The sequence below is a fragment of the Cladosporium halotolerans genome, assembly GCF_011745625.1.
Source record: "Cladosporium halotolerans strain TM138-S3 chromosome Unknown Sca11, whole genome shotgun sequence".
Lineage (NCBI taxonomy): Eukaryota > Fungi > Ascomycota > Dothideomycetes > Cladosporiales > Cladosporiaceae > Cladosporium > Cladosporium halotolerans.
The window spans coordinates 93986-120710 of record NW_027191462.1 but is presented as its reverse complement, the minus strand read 5'-3'; the positions used below and the strand labels follow the sequence as shown (position 1 = coordinate 120710).

General features: G+C 56.6%; 9 protein-coding genes across 9 annotated transcripts; 5 read left to right on the top strand and 4 right to left on the bottom strand.

Annotated features, from left to right (window-relative positions):
• Positions 1–181: 181 nt before the first annotated feature.
• Positions 182–691, top strand: WHR41_04266 (uncharacterized protein; the record flags this gene model as incomplete). The annotated part of the gene is made up of 2 exons (XM_069372872.1): positions 182–521; positions 615–691. 2 exons carry the CDS (start codon positions 182–184, stop codon positions 689–691), a joined length of 417 nt encoding a protein of 138 aa, XP_069230426.1.
• Positions 692–1734: 1043 nt separating this feature from the next.
• On the bottom strand, positions 1735–3464 carry WHR41_04265 (uncharacterized protein; the record flags this gene model as incomplete). The annotated part of the gene is made up of 2 exons (XM_069372871.1): positions 1735–3262; positions 3322–3464. 2 exons carry the CDS (start codon positions 3462–3464, stop codon positions 1735–1737), a joined length of 1671 nt encoding a protein of 556 aa, XP_069230429.1.
• A 2669-nt stretch (positions 3465–6133) lies between these two features.
• On the top strand, positions 6134–13117 carry fksA (1,3-beta-glucan synthase component FKS1). The gene is made up of 3 exons (XM_069372870.1): positions 6134–6485; positions 6617–12126; positions 12180–13117. Exons 2-3 carry the CDS (start codon positions 6644–6646, stop codon positions 12502–12504), a joined length of 5808 nt encoding a protein of 1935 aa, XP_069230428.1. The 5' UTR covers positions 6134–6485; positions 6617–6643; the 3' UTR covers positions 12505–13117.
• On the bottom strand, positions 12888–15723 carry WHR41_04263 (uncharacterized protein; the record flags this gene model as incomplete). The annotated part of the gene is made up of 4 exons (XM_069372869.1): positions 12888–13234; positions 13300–15251; positions 15303–15596; positions 15656–15723. 3 exons carry the CDS (start codon positions 15721–15723, stop codon positions 13466–13468), a joined length of 2148 nt encoding a protein of 715 aa, XP_069230431.1. The 3' UTR covers positions 12888–13234; positions 13300–13465.
• Positions 15724–16074: 351 nt separating this feature from the next.
• Positions 16075–17527, bottom strand: WHR41_04262 (uncharacterized protein; the record flags this gene model as incomplete). The annotated part of the gene is made up of 4 exons (XM_069372868.1): positions 17283–17527; positions 16632–17224; positions 16240–16576; positions 16075–16181 (listed from the first exon to the last, which is right to left on the bottom strand). Exons 1-4 carry the CDS (start codon positions 17410–17412, stop codon positions 16075–16077), a joined length of 1167 nt encoding a protein of 388 aa, XP_069230430.1. The 5' UTR covers positions 17413–17527.
• A 424-nt stretch (positions 17528–17951) lies between these two features.
• On the bottom strand, positions 17952–19264 carry WHR41_04261 (uncharacterized protein; the record flags this gene model as incomplete). The annotated part of the gene is made up of 4 exons (XM_069372867.1): positions 18947–19264; positions 18665–18892; positions 18468–18610; positions 17952–18402 (listed from the first exon to the last, which is right to left on the bottom strand). The coding sequence occupies exons 1-4, from the start codon at positions 19205–19207 to the stop codon at positions 17952–17954; spliced, it is 1083 nt and encodes a 360-aa protein (XP_069230433.1). The 5' UTR covers positions 19208–19264.
• A 1345-nt stretch (positions 19265–20609) lies between these two features.
• On the top strand, positions 20610–22631 carry WHR41_04260 (uncharacterized protein; the record flags this gene model as incomplete). Its single annotated transcript, XM_069372866.1, has 9 exons — positions 20610–20749; positions 20798–20869; positions 20928–21048; positions 21112–21187; positions 21235–21593; positions 21650–21792; positions 21842–22073; positions 22133–22289; positions 22342–22631. The coding sequence occupies 9 exons, from the start codon at positions 20610–20612 to the stop codon at positions 22629–22631; spliced, it is 1590 nt and encodes a 529-aa protein (XP_069230432.1).
• Positions 22632–23114: 483 nt separating this feature from the next.
• On the top strand, positions 23115–23957 carry WHR41_04259 (uncharacterized protein; the record flags this gene model as incomplete). Its single annotated transcript, XM_069372865.1, has 1 exon — positions 23115–23957. One exon carries the CDS (start codon positions 23115–23117, stop codon positions 23955–23957), a length of 843 nt encoding a protein of 280 aa, XP_069230308.1.
• A 611-nt stretch (positions 23958–24568) lies between these two features.
• Positions 24569–26433, top strand: WHR41_04258 (uncharacterized protein). The gene is made up of 2 exons (XM_069372864.1): positions 24569–24788; positions 24845–26433. Exons 1-2 carry the CDS (start codon positions 24652–24654, stop codon positions 26223–26225), a joined length of 1518 nt encoding a protein of 505 aa, XP_069230309.1. The 5' UTR covers positions 24569–24651; the 3' UTR covers positions 26226–26433.
• Positions 26434–26725: the final 292 nt, after the last annotated feature.

Below are 26725 nucleotides of genomic sequence, written 5' to 3'. Positions count from 1 at the left end.
CGTTTGTCACACAACAGACGCAACCAACCGCCAAACCCCTCAGTCGTCGTCACTATATAACCATCCCACTACCTCATCCACATCTCAAAAAAAAAATCCCCACCAACAAAGCCACCCTCTGCCCCCAACCCAATCCACCAAACACCATCCCCACCACAAGAACAGATAAAAAAACAAAACAATGATCCTCTCCCTCTCCCACATCAACCTCCTCGTCCCCCCCTCCACCCTCCACCTCGCCCACGCCTTCTACAGCGAGACCCTCGGCCTGACTCCCCGCGCCGTCCCACCCCACCGCCAGCACGAGCTCGCCTGGTTCGACATCGCGGACTCCGGCCAGCAGGTGCACATCGCTCTCGCGCGGGACGAGGCCGTGGAGACGGCGAGCGCGAGGCACCCGTGCTTTCGCGTCGGCAGCGCGGAGGAGCTGCTGGCGCTGCGGGAGCGGATTTGGAGGCATTTTGAGAGGGGTGGGGAGGGGGCGCCGAGGGAGGCGGATAGGCCTGGGGGCGAGACGTCGGGTACGTTCTTCAAGCATTTTGGGCGGGTTGGATGGGGGTTGGAGTTGGGGTCATGGTTGGTGGGAGTTTGAGCTGACTGTTGTTTGTCAATAGGTGATCAGGGCGCTGGGTTTCCGCAGCGCTTCTTTGCGAGGGATTACGCGGGGAATAGGTTGGAGTTCAGCCTGTGAGGCAAGTGGTTGTCGATCCGATGTTCGTTTCCTGTGGTGCTCCGTTGCAATTGGCTGTCTTGTACGGGAAGCAGATGTATACCGTTTCGTATTCTGCCCGCTTTTCCATGTGCTTCCCTTTGAGCTTCAGATCACACCAAGGACAATTCGAACACGATCAAGAACCGGGTACTGCCCGTTCCACGGTCAAATAATACAGGAAACCATTGACCGACTGGAGAATCGTCCAACCAGACCACTGAAGTCAAAAGATCACAAACCCGTCAAAGTGACACACCGTAGTCATCAACTCAAACCTCTACCCCAACCCTAACCCTGACAACACCGATCGCAGCCCAAACCTCCATGCAACGCCAATCCGCCTGGCTCGAGCACACCTCACATTCCCCAAACGAGAGAAAAGCTTCCAAGGCGAGACAGAGCAACGCTTTCCAGAGACATCGATGGGATATAAGCTGGGATCCTACACAATGTCCTGAGCAGGTCACCGTGACGTGACGTACGTTGAAAAGCAGCAGGTACGCACCGCCCAGAAACTCCTCGCACGACAGCACAGCAGATGCACAATACACGCACGACGAAGAACCACGAGTCACTATACGGAACGGCAATATATGCTAGTTTTTTGAAGTCCTTTTCTCGATTCGCAATTACCTATCCAGCCCCCATCAGGCGCAAGGAAAAATCTAGTTCAAAAAAGAGAAAGAAAGAAATCCCTACATGCCGTGTCTCCTCCGTCCCAGTCGCGCCGCGGAGCGGACTGAGGCTTGAAAGCTAAAAGTTAGAAGCGCTTGCAAGACCGCGAAGCAAAAGTGGAAGAATAGATGAATAAAAAGTGTCCAAGAAGCCGCCGCTGGAGCATAAAGGCCGTCTAACTTGAGAAAGCAACACCGGTGGGAAGATGAAATGAGAAGGATTTTCTTGAGGGGGTTGTTGTCTTGACTGTCTGGGCTGTGTGCTCTTTTTGTCTGTACATTGATCCCGTACGATCGTTTGGAAAATAAATGGGAATTGACTCGATCTCTAATGCTCTCTCGCGTCGCTTAAAGCAGGATCATGCCGAAGCCGGAGAACAGGCCGACGGCGAGGAGCGACACGGCCTGCCAGCTGCCGCTCGTGTACGAGGGGGTGCCGAACATGGCGCCGGCGCCCTGGGAGCCAGAGCCGGAAGCAGAGCCGCTCTCGCCGGCGCCGTTGTTGGCGGCGGCGCCCGCGCCGGTGGCGGTGGGCTTGGTGGAGACGACACCGGTGCCGGCGGAGCCGGCCTCCTGCATCAGGTCGCCGCAGACGCCGGAGGGCGAGACGGCGGACTTGGTGGCGGCGTTGCCGTCGAAGTCGCAGGCCGAGGCCTGGTTGGAGCCGCTCTGAGCCTGGTAGTAGGCGTCCATGACCCAGCCGAGCTTCTCGGTGGAGTTGCACATGCTGTAGGCGCCGAAGTCGCCGGTGCTGGCGTTGGCGGCGATGCCGTCGCACTGGGAGCCGTCGCCGAGGCCGCAGACGGTGCCGAAGAGCTCACCGACGGACTCGGCGGAGATGTCGGCGTTGGGGGTGCAGGTCAAGGAGTTGTACATGCAGGCGCAAAGCTGCTTGTTGGGGGTGGGAGGGAGGGGAGAGGACTTGGCGTTCCAGTTCTTGCCCTCGGTGGGGCAGGCGGCGGCGGAGTTGGTGGGAGAGTAGTCGGCCATCTTGACACCGGTGGGGGAGATGGTGGCGATCTGGCTGGAGTAGGCGGAGAAGTCCTCCCTCTTGCTAACGCTGTCGCCCTGGACCTTGACGAGACCGTAGTCGTTGGCCTCCTGGAAGTACATGTAGACGATACCGCCGGACCAGACGTCGTTCATCTTGGGGCCGTAAAGAACCGGGACGTCGGTGAACTTACGCGGCTTGACCTCGTTGCAACCGTACTCGGCGAAGAAGACGGGGACGTTGTACTTCTCGAAGTTCTTGGTCTGGACGTCGTAGCCGGACTCCTCGAAAGAAGAGTCACCGCACCAGGAGTAGATGTTGTAGCCCCAGAAGTCGATGGAGCTCTCCTCGTCACCGCAGTCGAAGTAGGCAGCCATGTCGTTACGGATAGCAGCGTCGTCGTTGGTGGCGTAGCCGACACCCATGGGGCGGTACTCCTTCTGCTTGATGTAGGCCTTCATGTCGCGGACGGCAGCCTTGACGAAAGCACTGGCGTCGGTGTTGTTGGGCTGGTTGGAAACCTCGTTACCGGCGAAGAAACCGAGGGTGTTGCTGAACTGAGACATCTCGTCAATGACCTCGGCGTAGCGGGCGTAGAGCTCATCGTCCCAGGCGGGGTCGTTGCGAATGATAGAAGTGGCGGGCTGAGACAGATCGGCGACAACGTAGATACCGGCATCGGAAAGCATGGTCATGCACTCCTGGTGGTCGGCTTCGGGGTTGATGGCGTAGACACGGATGGTGTTGGTGCGGAGCTCCTGCAGGACAGGAATGTCACGCTTGCAGCCGTCAACGTCGGCAAGGGGGTCCTTGTAGTTGTCGTTGCTGTCGCTGCCGCTGGTGCTGCCGGAGTACTCCTGCTGGTATGCCACACCGCGCATGTAGCTGTGTCATGTCAGTCTTGCCGGATTTTGCGCCGTCTCTTGCGATGTCCTCAAACGTACAACTGAGTGCCATTGGTCTTGTAGAAGAACTTGGAGCCCTTGATGACGATGGGGTCGACGTCCGCAGCAGCGGCGCGGCCGATGAGCATGCTGGTGCCGGCGATGGCGGCCGCCGCGACGGCGCCGAAGCTGAAACCCTTCATTGTGAAGCTGTAGAAAGATGTGAAGAAAGTGAGAAAGTCCCTGGATCGGGAGATGTGGGTGAGGTGCGCTGAGGGTGTCTCAACGAAGCCTGCAGTGGTCGCGTATGCTCTTGCTGTCGGCAAGGCTGATGTCAACGAAAGAAGCGGGTTCGGTGCCCAAGAAAGCGTAAATGGGGATAAGAAAGGACAAGAAACGAAGAGCGGGTGGTGAAGCTCTGGGGTCAAGCAAAGGAGTCGAGGGAATGAGAGAGCGCGCGCGGCGGGCGATGCTTGTGTGTTGTGCCGCGCGCGCTCGTCGCCTCAGGAGGTCCGCGGCGGCTGGGCTTGGCGTGGGACCCGAGCAGCTTGCGCGGCTTGCGCGGCCTGCCGGAGCCGTCATTTCCATCCCTCGCTGTCTCACCCTGCTGTCATTGGCCTGAGGCTTGGTGAGGCAGTGCAGACAATCCCAATCTGGCCTGCCACCAAGGGGCCTTCGAGGGTAAACGGGCCGTCCGGATGTGAGGGTTCGAGAAGGCGTGGTGGAATACGAGCCACCGCTCAACACCAACGGCCACGACATCATTTGTGTTGCTTAGCTTCTGGGGTTGAGGGCTGGTATCTACGGTTGTGCACTACTCGACTTATCCGGGTCTTGCTCACGTGATGCGTGTTCGACAGCACTCGAGTGCCGAAGAGCGCGCGGAGGGCATCACAGTAGACTCTCGCCTCTGTTTCCGTCTCCCGCGGTCAGCCCAACATGGTGGACGTGGTTGGTCTACTGCTGTGGCAAATGACGAATTGAGTTCGAGCTGTCAATGACGGCGCAAGCGTGTTGCACAATTGCATGGCTCACGAGGTGGCGAAGGTCGAACATTTGCATTTCAATCTGCCATGGCAAAAGTATTCTCGTTATCGAGAGCATTTCAGCAATGCATTTTACAGAAGCAGTGCTTATCATTGCTGGCTGGTGCATATGGTGCATACTACTGTAGATGTACGCGTAGCTGTTTGCGCACATGTTGCCAAATTTACACAACATTGCCATGTATAATCCTCGGTCTCCCAAGTGCCGATGTCATGCGAGCCGCTGCGAGGTGAAGATCACGCATCCCGCAGACAGCAAAATAGTACAACCAGTACTACTGGCAAACGACGCCTGCAGTAGCAGCCTTCACCCTTGCAAGACTTATTCCAGAAAGGGTGACGGAAGACGGCATGAGATTGGTCAGCTGCAAATCTAACGCAGGTACCTGGCCATCCCAGCACTAAAGCTGCACACACCATTGCGCAAGCCCGGCCACGCCCAGCAGAAGAGATCGCACAGCTGTCAACTCGCGCCTCCTTCCATTGTGCAAAGGACCACGGGTACCCGCAATGACACAGGAGGCGTCGTGCCCGGGTCCGTGGGCGGATGTCACTCTGCCGTTGTGTCACAGGGAGAAAACGGCGCGCGCACAAAGTTGAATTGGCAGGGCCAGGGTGAGGCGAGACGCACTGTTTCAGAGTGGCGTCGCGAAGCGTGAGTGGCGGCGGCACGCTGAAGGGGCCGCTAGTGGGCTGAAAGGCCCCGAGAGGCTTGCAGCAAATCTGCCACAGATCCACTCAACGCTGGATTGTCCGATCTGCGAGATAGCGGAGCAGGGGACTAGGAGATGGGAAAGGCACTTTCGCGACGCTGGACTGCGGATGGGCAGCCGGGATTAGGCATTGTTGGAGTCGCACTTCTCAAGCGTGGTTTAAACAAGATGGAGGTATCATCGTCTGAGAGTGGCGAAAGCGACGAGACGGCAGCGTGCTGATCGCGCCTAGGGAAGCGCTATAGAAGCCGGCAGATGGCGCATCATTGACAGCAGTGCTTCTGCAAAAATAGCATTCCCGCCACGCCAGGCCGATGCTCGCTGCAGAGACGCGGCGCTAGCAGACGACGGTGGTGAACCGGGGGAGTCTTGTCTGCGGGCTATGATCGTCGATCAACGGCTGAGCCTGGCAGACGTGCGAGAGCAGTGATCATAGTGCGGACGGCAGGAGGAGGAGGAGGTGGGCAGGCACGGCAGAGATCAGGCGGGCAGCGAGAGAAGAGGTGAGGACTGGCGGCGGATAGACGGCGTCCTCCGGGTGCAGCAGGCCTGAGCAGCCTGGGATTTGGCGGTACAGCGGGTTGGACGATGGGGCGGATCAGCGTCCGGCGCGGTGGCGGCGCTGGCGGGTGGGAAGGCGTTGGCGACTAGCACAGAAGGCTGTGGCGAGGAGCGGCGAGGACTGGCGAGGACTGGCGAGGGCTGCTGGGACTGCTGGCGCTCTGCGCGGGATAGCCGTTGTGGCCGGTTTGATGGGCGGCGGCGAAGGGCGCTAGCGTCCAGAATAGAAGACTGGCGCGCCCATCGCGTCGGCACGGAGGGCGGGTTGGGCGGGCCCGCGCAGAGGCAATCAGCCTGCCCCTTTCTCGCACGCCCGCCCGAGGCCGCCCATTTCTCGACGCCCATTAGCATTTGCATCTGCTGCTGCTACTGTCTGTCACTATTGCTTCCGCTGCAACACCGCCGTCCGGCAGCACGACGACCGACGAAATCGTACTCACTCGCTCCTCATACAGCGCTGTCTGTCAGCACCACAGCACGCAGCAGACACCGCAGCTGCCCCCGGCGTCGCGGCTCTCCCGCCAGCCCCGCCAATCAGCTGCCGGCCCACGGGAGGTTGTGCATTGGCTTCGCCCGGCCACAACGCGCGTTCGCACAGCAACAGCGCCTGCTTTCCCGCCGCTCCTGCTCCGTCCACCATCCAACCACCACCATCGTTTGACCGCACCAGTCGCCCTCACCACACCACCGGCCCCAGTCACGCTTGCAGCGCTCGCGTGTTTGTTGCCGTGTGCTCTCGCGACTCCTCCTGCGCCAGGTGCTGAGCGCCATTTCCACTCGCTCCCTCCCATCCGCCTGTCTACGACAACTCTCACTCGCTGAGACACTCCGGCCATCCGCCGACTCACCAGCAAATACCGACTGCGACAACCCCCTCCACCATCACATGGTCGCCCATCAAACGGTAAGCCTCCACCCCTCGCCATCCGCTGCGCTCAGACGCCTGCCCCGACCCCATCCCCAGCACGGGAGTCCAGACCAGCCCTCCGCCGCCGCGTCTGCTGAATGCCATCAAATGCTGACGCATCCCGCCAGTAATCTCTAATCGCACCATCACCCATCATGGCGTCGCACCCCCAGCAGGGCGGCCACGACGGCTACGATGATGGATATGGCCACCCGCAACACCCGCAGCAGGGCGACGGCTACTACCACGACGACCAGACCTACTACGACCAGCAAGGGTACGCTCACGCCGGCCAGCAAGATGGCTACTACGACGAGCAGGGCTACTACCAGGGCCACCAGGACGGATACCAGCAGGATGGCTACTACGATGCTGGCGCCCAGCAGGGCTACCAAGACCAGTACTACGACGACCAGTACTACGACCAGGGCGCGGCTCAGGGCCAGCCCCAGCAGGGCGGCCGTGGCTACAGCCAGAGGAAGAGCGGCCGTCGCGGCCACGATTCCGAGGAGGACTCCGAGACCTTCAGTGACTTCACCATGAGGTCTGACATGGCTCGCGCCGCCGAGATGGACTACTACGGCCGCGGCGATGAGCGTTACAACTCATATGGCGAGGGCCGTGGCTACCGCCCGCCTTCGTCTCAGGTCTCTTACGGAGGTAACCGCTCTTCTGGCGCCTCCACTCCTGTCTACGGCATGGAATATGGCAACGCTCTGCCAGCTGGTCAGCGTTCTAGGGAGCCCTACCCTGCCTGGACGTCTGATGCCCAGATTCCTCTCTCCAAGGAGGAGATTGAGGACATTTTCCTGGATTTGACTGCGAAGTTCGGTTTCCAGCGTGACAGTATGCGCAACGTCTTCGACCATTTGATGACTCTTCTTGACTCTCGTGCGTCGCGTATGTCTCCGAACCAGGCTCTCCTGTCGCTTCACGCCGACTACATTGGTGGCGAGAACGCAAACTACCGCAAGTGGTACTTTGCTGCTCACCTCGATCTCGACGATTCCGTCGGATTCGCCAACATGAAGACTGGCAAGAAGGCCAAGAAGGCCGCGAAGAAAAAGAAGGGCCAGCAGCAGGACCCTCAGAACGAGGAGGCCACCCTCGAGAGCCTGGAGGGCGACGACAGCCTGGAAGCCGCACAGTACAGGTGGAAGACCAGGATGAACCGCATGTCGCAGCACGATCGCGTGCGCCAGGTTGCTCTCTACCTCCTCTGCTGGGGTGAGGCTAACCAGGTCCGCTACATGCCTGAAATTCTCTGCTTCATCTACAAGTGCGCGGATGACTACCTCCACTCTCCCGCGTGCCAGAACCGCGTCGAGCCTGTTGAGGAGTTCACCTTCCTGAACAACTGCATTACTCCCCTCTACCAGTACTGCAGAGACCAGGGTTACGAGATCTACGAGGGCAAGTATGTCCGCAAGGAGCGTGACCACGCCCAGATCATCGGTTACGATGATATGAACCAGCTTTTCTGGTACCCCGAGGGTATCGAGCGCATCGCGTTCGAGGACAAGAGCAGACTCGTCGATCTGCCGCCTGCCGAGCGTTATGAAAGACTGAAGGACGTCGTCTGGAAGAAGGCTTTCTTCAAGACCTACAAGGAGACTCGCTCTTGGTTCCACATGCTTCCCAACTTCAGCCGTATCTGGGTCATTCACTTGTCCATCTACTGGTTTTACACCGCCTTCAACTCGCCGACTCTGTTTACCAGGAACTACCAGCAGCAGCTTAACAACCAGCCGCCGTCAGCTCTCCATTGGTCCGCAGTCGCTCTTGGTGGTACTGTCGCAAGTTTGATCATGGTCTTCGCTACTCTCTGCGAGTGGATGTACGTTCCTCGACGATGGGCCGGCGCTCAGCACTTGACCAAGCGTCTCTTCTTCCTGCTTGGCGTTCTTGTGCTCAACGTCGCACCATCTGTCTACATCTTCGGTCCCGGTCGCTCCAGCATCGAGAACGGCACCAAGCAGCCTGGTCTCGTCCTTGGTGTCGTGCAGTTCCTGATTGCTCTCGCCACCGTCATCTGGTTCTCCATCATGCCCATCGGCGCTCTGTTCGGCAGCTACCTCAAGGGCAGACGCCGCCAGTATGTTGCCTCTCAGACTTTCACTGCCAGCTGGCCTCGCCTGCGTGGCAACGACATGTGGATGTCCTACGGCCTCTGGGTTCTCGTCTTCGCTGCTAAGCTTACGGAATCTTACTTCTTCCTGACGCTTTCGCTGCGTGACCCCATTCGTATTCTCTCTACGATGGACATCCAGAACTGTCTGGGTGACAACATCCTTGGTTCCTCCGCAGACATCCTCTGCAAGCACCAGCCGACCGTCCTCCTCATTCTCATGTACTTCACTGATCTGGTCCTGTTCTTCTTGGACACATACCTCTGGTACATCATTTGGAACTGCGTCTTCTCCGTCGCTCGCTCTTTCTACCTCGGTGTTTCTATCTGGACGCCCTGGAGGAACATTTACTCGCGCCTGCCCAAGCGTATCTATTCCAAGATCCTTGCGACGACCGACATGGAGATCAAGTACAAGCCCAAGGTCCTCATCTCTCAGATCTGGAACGCCATCGTCATCTCCATGTACCGCGAGCACCTCCTCGCCATTGACCACGTCCAGAAGCTCCTCTACCACCAGGTCCCATCCGAGCAGGAGGGCAAGCGCACTCTCCGTGCTCCTACCTTCTTCGTCTCCCAGGAAGACCACTCTTTCAAGACTGAGTTCTTCCCGGTCCACTCTGAGGCCGAGCGCAGAATCTCTTTCTTCGCCCAGTCTCTGTCCACCCCGATCCCTGAGCCGCTTCCCGTTGACAACATGCCGACCTTCACCGTCATGATTCCTCACTACAGCGAGAAGATCCTTCTCTCTCTCCGTGAGATTATTCGTGAAGACGAGCCTTACTCTCGTGTCACCATGTTGGAGTACCTCAAGCAGCTGCATCCTCACGAGTGGGACTGCTTCGTTAAGGACACCAAGATTCTAGCTGACGAGACCTCTCAATTCAACGGCGACTACGAGAAGGGCGAGAAGGATACCGCCAAGAGCAAGATCGACGACCTGCCCTTCTACTGCATTGGTTTCAAGTCTGCCGCTCCCGAGTACACTCTCCGCACTCGTATCTGGGCATCCCTCCGCTCGCAGACTCTCTACCGCACTATCTCTGGTTTCATGAACTATAGCCGCGCCATCAAGCTTCTCTACCGTGTCGAGAACCCCGAGGTTGTTCAGATGTTCGGTGGCAACTCAGACAAGCTTGAGCGTGAGCTCGAGCGTATGGCTCGCCGCAAGTTCAAGATCTGCGTCTCCATGCAGCGTTACGCCAAGTTCTCCAAGGAGGAGCGTGAGAACGCCGAGTTCCTTCTCCGCGCCTACCCTGACCTCCAGATTGCCTACCTTGACGAGGAGCCTCCGGCCGCCGAGGGCGAGGACCCTAGGATTTTCTCTGCCCTCATCGACGGTCACTCCGAGCTCATGGAGAACGGCATGCGCCGCCCCAAGTTCCGTGTCATGCTTTCTGGCAACCCCATTCTCGGTGACGGCAAGTCTGACAACCAGAACCACTGCTTGATCTTCTACCGCGGTGAATACATCCAGCTCATCGACGCTAACCAGGACAACTACCTTGAGGAGTGCCTTAAGATCCGTTCCGTCCTTGCTGAGTTCGAAGAGATGACCACCGACAACGTTTCTCCTTACACTCCTGGCCTTCCTCCCACCAACTTCAACCCGGTTGCCATTCTCGGTGCTCGCGAGTACATTTTCTCCGAGAACATTGGTATCCTCGGTGACGTTGCTGCCGGAAAGGAACAGACATTTGGTACTCTCTTCGCTCGTACTCTGGCTCAGATCGGTGGTAAGCTCCACTACGGTCACCCCGATTTCCTGAACGGTGTTTTCATGACCACTCGTGGTGGTGTCTCCAAGGCTCAGAAGGGTCTGCACCTGAACGAGGATATTTACGCTGGTATGACTGCTGTCCTCCGTGGTGGCCGCATCAAGCACTGCGAGTACTACCAGTGTGGTAAGGGTCGTGACTTGGGCTTCGGCTCCATTCTCAACTTCACCACCAAGATCGGTACTGGTATGGGTGAACAGATGCTGTCTCGCGAATACTACTATCTCGGCACTCAGCTTCCTCTGGATCGCTTCCTGTCCTTCTTCTACGCTCACCCTGGCTTCCACATCAACAACTTGTTCATCATGTTGTCTGTGCAGTGCTTCATGTGGTGCTTGCTCAACCTGGGTGCCCTCCGCCACGAGACCATCACCTGCATGTACAACCGCAACGTCCCGATCACCGACCCTATGATGCCGACTGGCTGCGCGAACATTGTTCCCCTCATGGACTGGGTCCAGCGTTGCGTTGTCTCCATCTTCATTGTGTTCTTCATCTCCTTCGTTCCTCTTACGGTCCAGGAGTTGACTGAGCGTGGATTCTGGCGCGCTGCGACTCGTCTGGCCAAGCACTTCTCCTCGCTGTCTCCTCTCTTCGAGGTGTTCGTCTGTCAGATCTACGCCTACTCCATCCAGCAGGACTTGTCGTACGGTGGTGCCCGTTACATCGGTACCGGACGTGGTTTCGCCACTGCGCGCATGCCTTTCGGTGTCCTCTACTCTCGTTTCGCCGGTCCTTCTATCTACTGGGGCGCTCGTTGCTTGCTCATGCTGCTCTTTGGAACCATCACCGTTTGGGGCTACTGGCTGCTTTGGTTCTGGGTCTCCCTGCTCGCGCTCTGCATCTCGCCGTTCGTGTTCAACCCCCACCAGTTCTCATGGGCCGACTTCTTCATCGACTACCGCGAGTTCCTTAGATGGCTGTCCCGTGGCAACACGAAGGCTCACTCCGCCTCTTGGATCGGTTTCGTTCGTCTGTCGCGTACTCGCCTCACTGGTTTCAAGCGCAAGGCTCTCGGCGAGCCCTCGGCCAAGCTCTCTGGTGACACTCCTCGTGCGAAGTTCACTAACATTTTCTTCGCCGAGGTCGTCGGTCCGCTTGTGTTCGTCGCCGTCTCTGTTCTTCCTTACCTGTTCATGAACTCCGGAACTGGTGTCATCGAGTCCAACAACGACGGCGCTGACCTGACCCCCACCCACTCCATCATCCGTCTGCTCGTTGTTGCTTTCGGTCCCATTGCCGTCAACGCTGGTGTTGCTATTGGCTTCTTCGGCATGGCTTGCTGTATGGGTCCGATCTTCAGCATGTGCTGCAAGAAGTTTGGTGCTGTCCTTGCCGCGATTGCTCACGCCATCGCCGTCATTGCCCTCATCATCTTCTTCGAGGTCATGTACTTCCTCGAGGCTTGGAACTTCTCCAGGACTCTTGCCGGCATGATCGCCGCCATGGCCATCCAGCGTTTCATCTACAAGCTCATCGTTGCCGTTGCTCTTACCAGAGAGTTCCGTGCCGATACCTCCAACATCGCTTGGTGGACTGGCAAGTGGTACTCCCTCGGATGGCACACTCTGTCCCAGCCCGGCCGTGAGTTCCTCTGTAAGATCACTGAGATGGGCTTCTTCTCTGCCGACTTCGTCCTTGGCCACATCCTCCTGTTCATCATGCTGCCGGCTCTGCTCATCCCCTACATCGACAAGTTCCACTCGGTCATGCTCTTCTGGCTGCGTCCTAGGTATGTTTCGTCCACTATCCACTTCATCATTGCATCTTCTAACAACTCCTTAGCCGCCAGATCCGCCCGCCGATCTACTCCCTCAAGCAGACCAAGCTGCGCAAGCGCCGCGTCGTCCGCTACGCCATCCTCTACTTCACCCTATTCGTCCTCTTCATGGTGCTCCTGATCGCCCCCGCCGTCATCGGCAACCTCGGCCTGCTCCAGTCCACTTTCGAGAGCATGCAGGGCGACAGCCTCATGTACCTCATGCAGCCCAACAACTGGAACAACAACGACACCACCAGCCAGAAGACCGGCAGCGGCCTGCCCAACCAGGCCGCCCAGACCGCCGGCTCCGCTTCTTCCAGCAGCACTCGCAGGGCGATGCTGTTCTAGGAGGTGAGCTGAGGCTGCGCGAAATGACGACCCACTCTCTTTCCAAAGCGAGTATGACAAGAAACAGCTCGCCCTCAGATTCTTTTTTCCCTCTTCCTTTCACGAAAACAAACCTGTACAAAAAAGATCACCTCCGAAGCTCTAGCCAGCCAGGCTAGCGTCACGGCCGTCGCGCTCACCCACTGGATCCGCGGGATGACAAGAAGGGAGAGAGACAGCGCGAGAGCGCAAGTTAATGGATGTGGATGGAGGATGGTGTGGATCCGGTCGTTCTTTCACTGCCGCCATTTTCTTCCTCCCCCAAAGACCAAAAAGACAGCCGACCCTTTCTTTTTTCTTTTTCGAGTGGAAACAGTAACGGGAACAAAGGGGGGGAAACGGCATCTCTGCATCATAACTTAGTTTTTGTGTGACCTACTTTTGCTACTACTAGACCGGCGTTTGTTAGTTCGTTTTGTCGCGTTGTATTCAAGATTTGGCTTTTTGAAAATCACTCTTTGTCACCTTTGGTCGTTTGTTTGGACTGCCCGCCTACCTAATCTAATGTTCTGGAGGAATTACTTGGGTTGTGGAGTTGGTTCGTTCGTGTAAAATCAGTCTTGCCTTCTTGATACCTGCCCTCCCAAAAATGATGATTGACGTGACGGTGCAACGGTAGGGGTGCTCTTGTGGTGGCTTTGAGGGAGGAGACGGGATGGGTTGATGTTTCCCGTGTTGCGGTCTGACACACCTGCTCAGGTATGTTAGTCGGCACGGTATTCCGCTCCGGCCGCGGTTTGGGACGAAGGTGCACACTGGTATGGTATCCTTTCTGCGATCAATCGCGTTGGTGGAGAAGAAACTTGGTCAAATGAGCGGTGTTCATTTCTAGTCGTATTATCATCGTAGACATGCGATCGTGCGTGTGGTAGCACCAGCACCCGTTTTCATTACACTTCGCCCTAACCGTCGCGAACCCCCCTTACTGCGTGATCACGCCCTCGTTGCTCAGGCTCTCCGTCTTGCCCGTGTAGTAGTTGATCCAGTCGAAGATGGTGTGGTGCCACAGCAGCGAGTTCTCCCTGTTCAGCACCCAGTGGTTCTCGTCCGGGAAGTGCAGGAAGCGGCTGGGCACGCCGAGCAGCTGCAGCGCGTTGAACATCGCGATGCCCTCGCTGACGGGCAGGCGGTAGTCGAGGTCGTTGTGGATGATGAGCTGCGGGGTGCTGAAATTGCGCGCGTGCGTGAAGGGGTCGTTCATCGCGTACGTCTCCCTGTTGTCCCAGAGCGTGCCGTTCTGGTCGTGCAGCATGAAGAAGAGCTCCTCCGTGCCGAAGTCGGAGAAGGTGGTTGTGACGCCGTCGTGCGCGACGAGCGCCTTGAACTCCCGCCCCAGGTCGTGCCCCTGGATCCAGTTCGTCATGTACCCGCCGTACGAGGCCCCGGCCTCGATGGCGTTGCTCGTGTTGACGAAGGGCATGGTGTCGCGCACGTGCGCGAAGGCGTTGACCAGGTCCTCGTACGGCCACGTCGACCAGCGGCCCTGGATGCGGTCCGTGAGCGCCTGCCCGTAGGACGTCGAGCCCGTCGGGTTGGGCGCGACGACGACGTAGCCCTGGTCCGCCCAGACCTTGAAGTTCCAGCGCGTCGACCACGAGTTGGCGTGCAGGCCCTGCGGGCCGCCGTGCACGATGAAGGCAAGGTCGTAGGTTTTGTTCTTCGTGAAGCCTTCGGGGTAGATGACGAGCATCTGCTGCTGGTCGCCGAGCGTGCCCGTGTACCATTCGAAGGAGAGGTCGTCGGGGCCTAGGCCGGCGAGCTCGGCGTCGACGTCTTGCGCTTTGTAGAGGTAGGTGGTCTTGGAGTCGGGCGTGACGGTGTAGATCATGCGCGAGGACCAGACGGCGCTGGAGGAGATGAGGGCGTCGCCGTTGGGCAGGACGTTGAAGTCGACGACCGTGGTGCTGTCGGTGACGTTCTCGGGCTTGTAGTCGGCGGCGGCGTCGGCGGGCACGATGAAGAGACGAGTGCTGCCGATGTAGTCGCCGGTGACGTACAGCTCGTCGCAGTCGTGGCTCCACTTGATGCTGCCGACGGAGACGTCCCAGTCGGCTGCGAGGAGGGTGATCTCACCGCTGGCGACGTCTGCAATGTAGAGCTTGGCGCGGTCTGACTCGTAGTTGATGCCGTCCATCTGCTGGTAGGCAATCCTCTTGCCATCAGGGGACCAGACAGGGTTGGCGGAGGCGCCCTTGGCCTCTTCCGGAGCAGTTCTGTTGGGGCCGTTGAGTCTCTCGGCCACTGACGAGCCATCGTGGGGGACGACGTAGAGGTAGCTGGCGGTGAAGTTGGCCTTGGGCAGCTCGGGTGCCTTGGTCATGAAGACGACTTGGGAGCCATCAGGGCTGAGGTCGTAGTCGCTGGAGCCGCCGAAGGGCTGGTAGGGAGTCTCTGGACGAGTGATAGGCGCGTCAATGCCGAGGAGGAGGTTGGTCATGTTGCCACTCAGGCTCAGGCTAGAGTTCGACTGAGCGAGAGATCCTCCAAAGACTGAGAAGCGCTCCTGAGTCACGTAAGTGTCCCAGTGACGGACCCAGACGTTGTCATAGAGCTGTCCAGTGGTGGCGGGAGTGCTGGCGAATTCCTCATTGTAGGCAGATCCGTTGTTGGCGTATGCCTTTGCATTGACGACGAAGTTGATTCCGCCGGAGGGGGTATTGGATGCCTTCAGACCGGAGAAGGGTGCGTCGAGGCTTGCAACTTGAGTGCTGTAGCTTATTAGTTCTGATTGCAACAACCCCATGGAGAGTCTATCTTACCCAACAATTGGCGAGACGGCCAAATCCGTCGTCCACAGAGTGACACCACCGGGAATCTCATCGTTGGTGCCATTGATGTACAAGACGCTAGTGTTGGTGCTTCCAACCCAGACCATCTCCGACACATCGTCGGCAAACGGCAGGTCTGAGATATCGCCTGTCTTGATGTTTAGAAGCTTCCATACCGTAGCTGCTTCCTGGGTCTCGAAGGAATAGTTGGTGGAGGTATAGACCGCCCATTCACCGCTCGGATTACTCGAGGCAGCGCTGTAGCGAGGCGCGGAGAGCATTTGCCTGGCAGCTCTGTTAGTCTTCTGGTTAGGCCTCAATTCACATTGCGGTTATGAACGTACTCCGGCGTAATTGCAGCTGCCAATGGCAGCAGCAGTGCCGCAGCAGCGGCGATTTGACCGACCACCATCTTGATCTTTCCTTGCTGTAGATAGTGCACTGCGAGGAATGGTCATTTGCAACCTACCTGCATCAAAACCGGGGAATGGCATGGCTATTAAAGGCGGATGCACTATTGCATCAATGGTTACAACGGCGGCGTAACATTAGGGAAGGGCTTAGCATTCGGAGACTATGTCACGCTTGGAAGGTCACACCGTGCAACAAGCTTCCTTCGATCAATTCGCTCTAGCCGGCGTGCACGCGAGGCTGGGTCGGCGGAGGGGTAAGCTCAGAAGAGAAGGTGATGCTCCGCTTGGCGACGGCGCCGGCTCCACTTTTGATGATGCCAAGAGATAACGGGGCATGGTCTTGGAGCTGCTTAGCCTTGCTTCGGTCGCTTCCATTTCTGAGCCGCCAACTCCCTCACGTCCTGTGTGATGCCCTCTGGATCTTCTATCGCGGCGTAGTGCCCGCCGTCGTTCCGCTCTTGGCACAGTCAGTTACCGGTTTCTCTTTTTCAAGAACCGAGAATCCAAGCACTCACCCTTGTAGTACACCAGATTGCCGGTCCGCTCCACTGCACGCTTCGACGACGGCTCGGTGTCCCAGTAGAACGAAGTGTAGCCAAAGGGTATCGTTATTCTGTTTTCAGGCTCCATTGCAAAGCTTGCGAAATTCTCGTGTCTCACGTTCGCGTAATAGCAGAGCATGGACGGCATGATGCAGTCGGTGAAGTAATACAGCGTCGCGGTCGTGAGAATGACCCGCGTCCAATACGGCTTCTTCTGGTTTTCGGGCCCGGCAGCTTCGTTATACTTCTCACCTACCCAGGTCAGGATGCCCATTGGATTGTCGTTGAAGCCAAAGCCAATGGTGTGAGGCTTGAGTACGGTCAGCATGCAAACATCTCTTGGAAGCTCTCGCCCACCAACTCACCCTCGTCCGCATGCAGACGGCATAGCCCATATGGTTCTCAAGCCAATCGTCAACGCGACCCTGCACCTCCTTCTCCCTCGCCGTATACTCCACGCCCTCAGGCAACGGCGACGGGGCAAAGTTGAAATGAACCAGCTTGCAAGAGTCAGTATACTTAGAACCCATCTCACGTCCAATCCAATGACTCCAGTCGCCACCCTGCATCATATACTCGGAGTACCCGAGCTTCTTCATGAGCTTGTCGAAAATCCGCGCCGTATCCTGCAGCGTCCAGCCCGCGCGCGGCGGCCAGTCAGAGAAGCAAAAGCCGGGCAAACTGGGCACGACGACGTTGAAGGCCGGCTGGCTGGCATCCGAGGGGTGCGAGAGAGGGCCCCAAACGGAGCTGAATTCCCAGAACGAGCCCGGCCAGCCGTGGCACATGATCAGCGGGATGGCGTCGCTGCGTTCTGAGCGCGCGTGTACGAAGTGGATTTTGACGTCTTCGATGCGCGTGTGGTAGTGCGGGTACTCGTTCATCTTGTCTTGCACTTCGTACCAGTCGTAGTCCAGCCAGGCTTTGTAGAGGTTCTCTGCCCATTCGTAGATTGGGCCTGTGGTGGGAGGTTAAAGGTGTTTGTGAACATTACTATTGAGGCGACCACAACTCACCATACTTGTCACCAGCATTGGGCACGATCTCTCTAGGTGGCAAGCGAGTATCTTGCAGCTTTCGCTTTAGTCGGTCGACCTCTGAACGAGGAATGTCCACTTTGAACGGAACGATGTCCGAGTCTCCCATTGTTGAAGTGTTACACGAACAGTCGAGGTTAGAACAATTTCGAACCGGAAATCGATCCCCAGGGACGTCAATAGCCTACAAAAGGGATTTAACGAAACAATTGAAGAGCATCAACCCTCGATCTCGCGTGGGCGCAGATGATATCACGGTTGTACTGTAAGGCTGACGTTCTGGGCCGGCCAAGTCCAAGCCAACCGACCCCTCACTTGCTTCCACTGCCCCTCGGAAGCTTTGCAGCTGCCATTCTGGCCTACTGGGCAAGCTTTACACATCGCCGCATACGGTAGCGTGTCTCGAGAGTCTACCTGGGCTCTAGTGGCTCGCTTACGCGCACGCAAAACACTCGATATGGAAAAGCTGCCGCGAGTGCTGGGCTTGGATGCCACGGGATGCATGGACAGCACAAGGCGTGGAAGGCTCAGAGATTCATGAGCTATGCCGTTTAGCTGCTGTCAACAGTATTTTTCTGCTACCAGATTACGAGACTTTTCGACCACTCGATTTTACAGGATGCCGAAATATGCAGCGAACCCAACCCTTCACCACCGCTCATAGCTGACCTCCCACCTCCGCGTCTCCTTGATGATGCCTGAGTTACTCTGCTCACTAATCGTACTGCTGTTTTCCACCGTAATCTCCGCGCCCGTGTCACCCGTAGACTGATCAGGTCGCAACCGCAGCTCATCGCTCCCGCGTCGTCTCTTCCCGACTCTCGCCCCGGTACTGCTCGCGAGAGACGCGAGGGCAATCGACTGGTCCGTCCGCGTGCCCTTGCCGCTACCGGTGTATGTTGCGTCGGTGTACTCGCCGATCATGCCACTGTCGAACATGGCGAGGAATTGCTTGAGGCAGGGGAGAGTTGAGGACATTGTTGCAAGGTGGGTCGTAATTGTTGTGAGGATTGTGACTGCGACATTGGTGTAGATTGAGTTGGAGGAGGTGTGTGCGTGGTGAATGAATTCTAGGCGGAGGGCTATAGGGATGACGATACTGTCGGGTTCGACGAGAATCAGCGATGTGTTTGCGGGTAGGCGATCGTTGCTCTTTGAACTTACAGCAGGCGAACAGAGAATGCGAAAACGACCATCGCCTTCAATCTGCGCCTCATGCGAAGCGACCACACCAGGAGGACAGAGATGCTGAATATGAAGGCCTCCAAAGCGATTGCGGTGATCTCGACAGCTCGCCATAAGTGCCACTGCAGGATATCAGCCACGAAACATGCAGCCGTGATAGTGCTGTAATTTCTCACCGTGTTGATGCATCGTCGACCGTGGGGAGCATCCCAAGGGTTAGGCATCTTGCACTGGAAAGCGATGACAAACAAGCATACCAAACCGGCGACAGCACTCATGCTAAGTGCAAGAAAAGCCACGAAAACGTGGAACCGCATGGCCGTCAGACGGATGTAAAGGAAGCAACTCGACGCCCGTGAGACATAGGTTGCTGACACATACAGTAGAGTCGCCGCGTAGCCAATCTATATTAATCAGCCAACAATGTCATAGTCGTCGCTGCGCGAACTGGATCTCACCTTTGTTGTCGTTTGCTGATCAGTTAGATTCTGGATGTCCACGGGCCTGCCGAGGCCGGTGTGCACGGCAGCGAGGACAAGTGCTGACTGGGCTATGCCCAGGGCTGTCGCAAGAATCGCTGCGTAGTCATCCTTGCTGACTGGCCCATTGAGTCTCACTCGGATGTAAAGACGAATGCTGAGAACCATTACCACCCAGATGATGCCGACGATGGCCACCGAGGTCACCACCAGCGGAGGAATTGATTCGTCTCTCTCCATCACGTGCGGGGGTTGTTACAATCGTGTCGAGTACGACCATCGGCAGAAGCGGGGACTCCAATGATCGACCGCAGGAGTGAGATTCAAATCAAAGAAGGTTTGACAAGACGAAGAGACATCGAGCGATGAAAGCACCGGCACTGTGGTGCGCAAACAGTGAGTCCATTTGTAGCTCCAGCATGCCATCCCACAAACGCAGTCTCCCTCAACGAGCCCCGTGTGCGATAGACATCCAACCCCATGCGCAAGGCCGCGATCTGACCTCTGCATTGAGCTGCTGTCTCACAAAGCGTTCCTCGACTACATGATGTGGCGAGCACCTACTTCGCAGGATACGAACGATACTCCTGTACGCAATTCTTCGATGTGGTGTGCTAGAGTGCGGCGATGGGCGAACGCAGGATGCTTGTAACATAGCTGCAGCGCCGAGAGCGTCCCGACCGCCGCGGACCTCTGTCACGGGCCGTTTCGTCAACGCCGATACGTTCGAGGCCTGTCACCTGCGTGTGCGGCGTTGTGCGGCGTTTGTTTGGACGTCAAGAGGTGCTTGTCACAGTGACCGGGGTGGGATATTGACGTGGGATGTCGGTTTGTTAGGTTCGAAGTTGGCGAGATTTACGGAAGTGACTTTGCAACCGACGCGTTTGCCCTTGATGTGGCTGGTATCATTGGTCCTCATCTACCCAACCATGCGCCGTTCCTACATGTCTGCGTAACGAATAGGACGTGGCCGTGCATGGCGGGGTTGCTGACTTGTAATAAGTTCAGGACATACATCCCACGTTTTGGCCTTCGGATGTATGCATGAAGACGCAAACGGCGAAAACCTCTCCTGCAGAAACCCCCCACGTGAAGTAGGCGCTCGAGCACTACTGTATTCGTTTTGACAGGTGTTATATTAGAGCGTCAACAAGGATGTTTAGCGACGTGCAGCGGGACGTCCATCCGCAAAGCACCTTAAACATCCAGGTGCCGCGGGAGGATGATGCCGTAGGATGCGGCCCGTGGGGAAGCACGGGTGCAGGGGTTGGATCAGCCACTTGCATGGAGCCATGAGGACTGCAGTCAATCTTCACATGGCCAGGGCATGAGCATGCAGATTCCAGTGCTGCAACCTGCAGGCTGTGGAACAACTGTCGTGACAACCACGGATGATCTAGACGCCTCGGGAGGTATTGATCTTGCATGGTAGCTGGCAGCCAGTAGCTGGTTATCCCGACGGCACGTCGCTAAACGTTTGCGGCGCCTGTCTGGAATAACCGATGTCATGGTCTCGGCATTGGGGGTTAACAAGGCCGCCCTGTCCTGTTTGAAGTAACGTTGTGCGTGCGACTTCAGCTTTGGTAGCTGATATTGTTCCTCCTTTTACATCGAGTCGTGCAGAACCCCAGACGCCATCAAGATGCTCAACAAGCGCCTCGAACCAACCGAGTGTGATGTCGGCGGCGTAGTTGCCGCTGAACTTGCCAGTAATGAGTTGAAAGGATACACCGAGGAGGATCGAAAGGATATGTGGCGCATGGGAAAGAAGCAGGAGCTTAGGTTGGCTGCCCAAGTCTTTAACCACAGGGCCTAGCTAAGATCTTCCAGACGTAACTTTCGCTTCATCTCGACAATCGGGTATGCCACCTGTGTGTATGGGACCTGGGAGATCCTTCTCACGTAAGCTTCCGCCTGGACCGTATCTGATAGGTACAGCCATTGACTGAGATTACTTCAGTGCGAACACCCAAGGACTCACAGCTGGAGGCCTTGCGGGACTTTTCTGGTCTCTTGTCTGGTGTTATGCAGGCCAGACGTTCATCGTGCTGTCGCTTGCGGAGATGGCCTCAATGGCACCGGTATGGTCCAGGATCACGGTGACTGATGCCACCAATAGCATGCTGACAACAGTGACTCCCCAGACTGCAGGAGGGCAATACCACTGGGTCAGCGAGTTTGCTCCTAGGTCTTCGCAGCGACTGTTGAGCTATTTCTCCGGTTAGTCATATTTGTGTAGTCTTGAGTCTGGCGCTGACAAGTCAAAGGGTGGCTTGCGACAATCTCCTGGCTCTCGATCATCGTCGTCGATTCGTTCATCGTTGGCGGCCTTGTTCAAGCGCTCATTGTCATTAACGACGCTAGCTACACTCCAGAGCGATGGCAAGGCACCTTGCTTACGTGGGTCGCAGTTATTGCGGTTGCCTCATTCAACGTCTTCTTCGCAAAGCACCTGCCCCTGGCGGAGGGAATCTTCTGCAGCATGCATTTCTTCAGCTTTGTCCCGGTGATAGTCTGCTTGTGGGTCATGTCACCGACCAAGCAGACCGCCTCGGCTGTCTTTCTGGAGTTCACCGACAACGGCGCTGGATGGCCAAGTATGGCGGCCACAGTCTTGGTCGGCCAGGTAAGCTGAGTATATGTTTGAAACCCAAGCGGGTTTTGCTAACGAGTTGGCCCCAGGTGTCAAGCATGTTCGTCGTGATCGGGCAAGACTCTGTCGCTCACATGGCCGAAGAAGTTGGCAACGCAAGCACGGTCGTACCTCAAGCAATGGTGGTGTCGTTCCTGTTCAACATGCCATTTACCTTCGTCCTGTTGATCACGTAAGTGGGCCCTTTGTCCTTGCAGAAGACGTGGACTGATCTCATGTAGATACGCATTCTGCATTGGCAATGTCGAAGAGGCGCTAGCTAGCACGACAGGCTATCCCTTCATCTACGTTTTCCAGAACGCCACCAACAGTGTTGGTGGAACAACAGGTTTCGTGACGGTCATTCTGATCTTGTTGATCATGATCACCATCAGCGTCCTGGCTTCCAGCTCACGGCAGATGTTTGCTTTCGCTCGCGACAACGGTCTGCCGTTCTCCGGTTGGATTGGAACTGTAAGAGACTTCGACTCCGCGTGCCTGTCTTGACCATACTGACCGATATTCGCCGACAGGTGAACCCGCGGTTCCACGTGCCAGTGAATGCGATTGTTGCCACGATGGTTTTCACCTTCATCGTGTCGCTTATCAACATTGGAAGCACCGTGGCTTTCAACGCGGTACTTTCTCTGGCGTCCAACGCCATGATGGGAACATACCTCATCTCCATTGGTAATTGCTGCCCTCAGATGACCCCAAGAGACATACTAATGACACCTTCTAGGCTGTGTGACCTACCGTCGCGTCTGCAATCTCCCACTACCCAAATGTCGATGGAGCTTGGGCAGAGCTGGCCTGCCGGTGAACATGATCGCCCTAGTCTACTCCTGCTGGTGCTTCGTCTGGTCATTCTTTCCAAATGCTTACAGCGTTACTCCTGTGAACTTCAACTGGGCTTGCGTATTGTTCGTGGGGCTCATGGGCTTCGCATCTCTGATGTACATATTTCACGCCAGACACGTTTACGAGGGTCCGGTGGTGAGAGTCGTGCAGCCGGATTCAGCATCTGACTGATGAGGCTTTCGTTGGATGACGAGAATGTTGGCCGGAGGTTGTTGTCGGAAGCGCGTGTTGTTGGTTGCAGGGCGGCGGCTTCGTCGCACAAAGAGCGAGTCTTGGCCAAGGCGGCTTTCCCACCATTCGCCCCCCCTCGTTCCCTTCCACATTCTTCCGTCATCCGCGCCATCATGCTGCTATGATTGTAGTCTTCAGTGTCTTCGAGTCGTCACCTTGAAATCTTTGCAACATAGTTTTGGGTTTCAGATCCCAGCGGTACACAACACCCTCAAATATGACGCGCCTCGCACAAACGTCATGCAGGTAGGTCCAGTCTTCGATGAGATCCCATGCCTTCATGCCAACGTCACATCATCGTTGGGAGGAGGGTCGTCTGCTAATCTGCGGGCCCACTGCCATTCACTCGCAATGTATTCTTGAACATAATAGCCGGACAACCTCCGCCCATCTTACAATCATCGACCCCATCAGCACCACAAGATGAAGATCGCCATTACTGGAGCGAAAGGCATCGTCGGCTCGGCCGTGGTCAAGCACTGCGCGGACCAAGGCCACGAGACCGTTCAGATCGACATCAGCGAAATCGAGGATAAAACTACGCCCAAATCAGTCACCAAGGTTGCCGACACCGCCGGCGATTATGAGGGCTTCCTCAACGCATTGAAAGGCTGCGACGCCATGATCCATCTGGCCGCCATTCCCAATCCCGTGAATAAGAGCGATGCTGTCGTGCACAGCAACAATGTCAACAGCGCATTCAACGGCTTCCATGCTGCAGGGGAGCTCGGCATCAAGCGCGTCTGCTACGCAAGCAGTGTCAACGCTATAGGTCTCGCCTACGCGAACCAGCCGCTGCACTTCGAGTATTTTCCCATCGACGAAGAGACGATACCTGCGCCGACCGATGCTTACGCCCTCGCCAAGTCAGAAGCCGAGCTCCAAGCCAAGTCGTTCGTCAAGTGGTTTCCTGGGATGAAAATCGCTTGCATGCGCTTCCACGAGGTAGCCACAAGGGAGGACGTGAACAAGCACCATGCATCGGACTGGGATGGCGCTGGCGTGAAGCAGCTCTGGGGCTGGGTGCGACCTGAAGCTACGGCTCGCGCATGCTTGCTTGCTCTGGAGAAATCTGACAACTACGAGGGCATGGAAATCTTCAACGTGCATGCGCCGACCACAGCACAGGAGATGTCGAGCGAAGAGCTAGCCAAGAAACACTATCCTAACGTCCCCATTAAGGGCGATCTTAGCGGCAACAAGGGGTTCTGGACGACTGAAAAGGCCCAGCGGGTACTTGGATGGCAACACCATGAAAAAGAGTGAAACAATGGCACATTTAATCTACCATGGCTGCCCAATTGTTGGGAATAACCGTCTCTCGTTCGAGGGATGGATCTTATGAGCTGACGATCACTCCGCATCATTGTGAGCGAAGTTGACACCCTTACACGCTTTCACAATGGATTTCACAGCAACACGAGCGCAGCCCTGTAAGGAAGTCTTACTGCATTGGCGAGACACTGGAGTTTCTGATGCGATTTAATCATGAGAGACGAGAACCACGCAAATGAGTTCGACGGTAGAATCTGTATATTATCCAAATCAAGACGCCAGGCTTAGTCTGAACTTCTTCCAATAGCACGCTTCGCCACATCTATTGGCCTCATTGGAACACAGTATCAACGTAGTCATATTCAAGGGTTTACCGAGGTGCCTAGTCGCTATCAAGCGCTATACTCAATTCCAGCGCAAAGCTACGCCCACAATAGGAAGGTTCCATCTGCAGCTGGCTTGGCCTTCTTGGAACTCCGCAATGTCTACATTCTGATAGGAACGACAAGCCCAGCAATCTACCACATGCGTATGTCTAGACTTTCGCAATATGGCACACAAGACCTCTGTGGGGTTGGCATGGATTGTCTCACGGCCTTGGGAAAGTAATGAATATATAAGCATAGCGGCTTCACACAAACATGTGAGAGCATGCGCTTTTGACACGCTGCGGTAGTCGGTCACAATGAAGTACTCTCTATTCGGTGCAGTATCTACTGCAGCTCTACTATGCTACCCTCCTCACACCGTTGCTCAGAAACATGGAGGCGGCAAAGCGAAGTCGCTGTCTCAGGGACTGCAAGCTTCTATCACCACTCGAGGGTAGGGGCCAGCAACAATCGCATTCCAACGGGCCTCATATTGATGATTTGAAACAGTTTGATGAAGAACCTCGAGCGTCTCGATGAGATCGCCACTGCAAATGGCGGTAACAGAGCCTTCGGTCTCCCTGGATACGACGCCTCTGTTGACTATGTTCTTGACAAACTCTCGGGCTCGCGTTCGTACAAAAGCTGGACTCAAGACTTTCCAGCTCTCTACAACGATGTCGTTTCAATCACTTTCCGCGTAGGCGACGAAGACTACTACGTCTTCGGACCCACTTACTCACCTTCGACTTCTGAGGAAGGTGTGACAGCACCGCTCGCGCTTGGCCCAAGCGGCACTGCTGCTTGCAGTGCAGACGGTTATGAAGGTCTGGAGGTCACGGACAAGATCGTGCTGGTCCAGCGTGGCACTTGTCCTGATGGCACGACTTTGGCCGGTCGTATTCGTGCCGCCGTTGCCGCCGGTGCAAGCAATGTCATTCTGTACAACAACGTACCTACGCTCGTCACTGGAGGTACTCTCTCTGCCCCTGACCCAGTTGGTTACAGACCTAGCGGTTTCATCAACCAAGACGATGGCGAGGCTCTCGCAGCCAGACTGGAAGCCGGCGAAGAAATCGAAGCTTACTTCCAGCACACCCAGATTGTCGAGACGCGAATCACCCAAAACGTCTTCGCGGAGTCAAAGGGCGGCGACGAGAACAACGTGATCATGCTCGGTGCCCACCTCGACTCCGTCAAAGCCGGCGCTGGTATCAACGACGACGGAAGCGGTAGCACGTTGCTCCTTGAGATCTTCGCCGGCCTCCAGCGCCTCAAGTTCCGCAACAAGATCCGCCTCGCTTGGTGGGGCGCTGAAGAGAACGGTCTGGTCGGATCGAGATTCTACACCAGCCAGATCAACAACACCGCCGAAGCAGACAAGCTCCTGCTCTACCTCAACTTCGACATGGTCTCGCGCGGCTACTTTGGCGTCTTCGACGGCGACGGCAGCACTCACGGCCTGGCCGGTGCTGCCGGTTCCGATGTTATCGAGAGGCTGTTCGTCGACCACCTCACGAGCAAAGGCGTCAATGTCACGGCTGCCGTCTTCACCGGCGGGAGCGACTATGCCTCTTTCATGTCTACGCTGAACAAGCCTGTCGGTGGCCTTCATACTGGTACGGGTGTCGCTCAGGACCCCTGCTACCACCAGGCGTGCGACACGTACAACAACTCTAACCCGACGACGCTGACGATCAATGCGAAGGCTGCGGCGCATGTGCTTGCTACATTGGCTACTGATGGTCAGGATCTCATTCCCAAGACCTCGGGCAATGCTACGGCTACCGTTCAGACGCGTGACATCGGCACCATGGATGAGGCTGAGCTCTTCCCGTGGACCGTTATTGAGGGCGAGCGCCACTTGGGCTCTTGTGGACATGATATTTGATGGGCGACAGGTCCCGGAGTCTTCATCACGAAGAGGAGACTCCGGTACGTTATTTCTGAAGCCGTTAGCGTTTGGTAGTCTCAATTCGACTCCACCGAAGGATCAAGCTAGAGGAAGCCGCGCAGTGACCGAAGTATCACATATTGTAACGTTCGGTAGTTCTTCGTATGTACTGAAGTGTGCACGATGGTTAGCAGACTCGCAGAAACGTGGTTTCCAGACATCGTGATTGTATTACTTCTAGATTGCACACCTCCCTTGAAGTGCCGTGAGTCCTTGCCACCGAAACATCCATGCCCTCCCATAGAGTCCCAAAGAGACCCAACAATGCGCCTATCCCGTCCATCATGCATCCCCGACCTCTCCACCCAACCGCTGGAAGACCGCCTTGCGGCCACCAAAGCCCTCAGAACCTATCCGAACAACCCAATGGTCAAATACGTCCACGCGCCCTCCAGCCGGCATATGTTCAAATCCGCCAACACCCCATCCACCTCCCT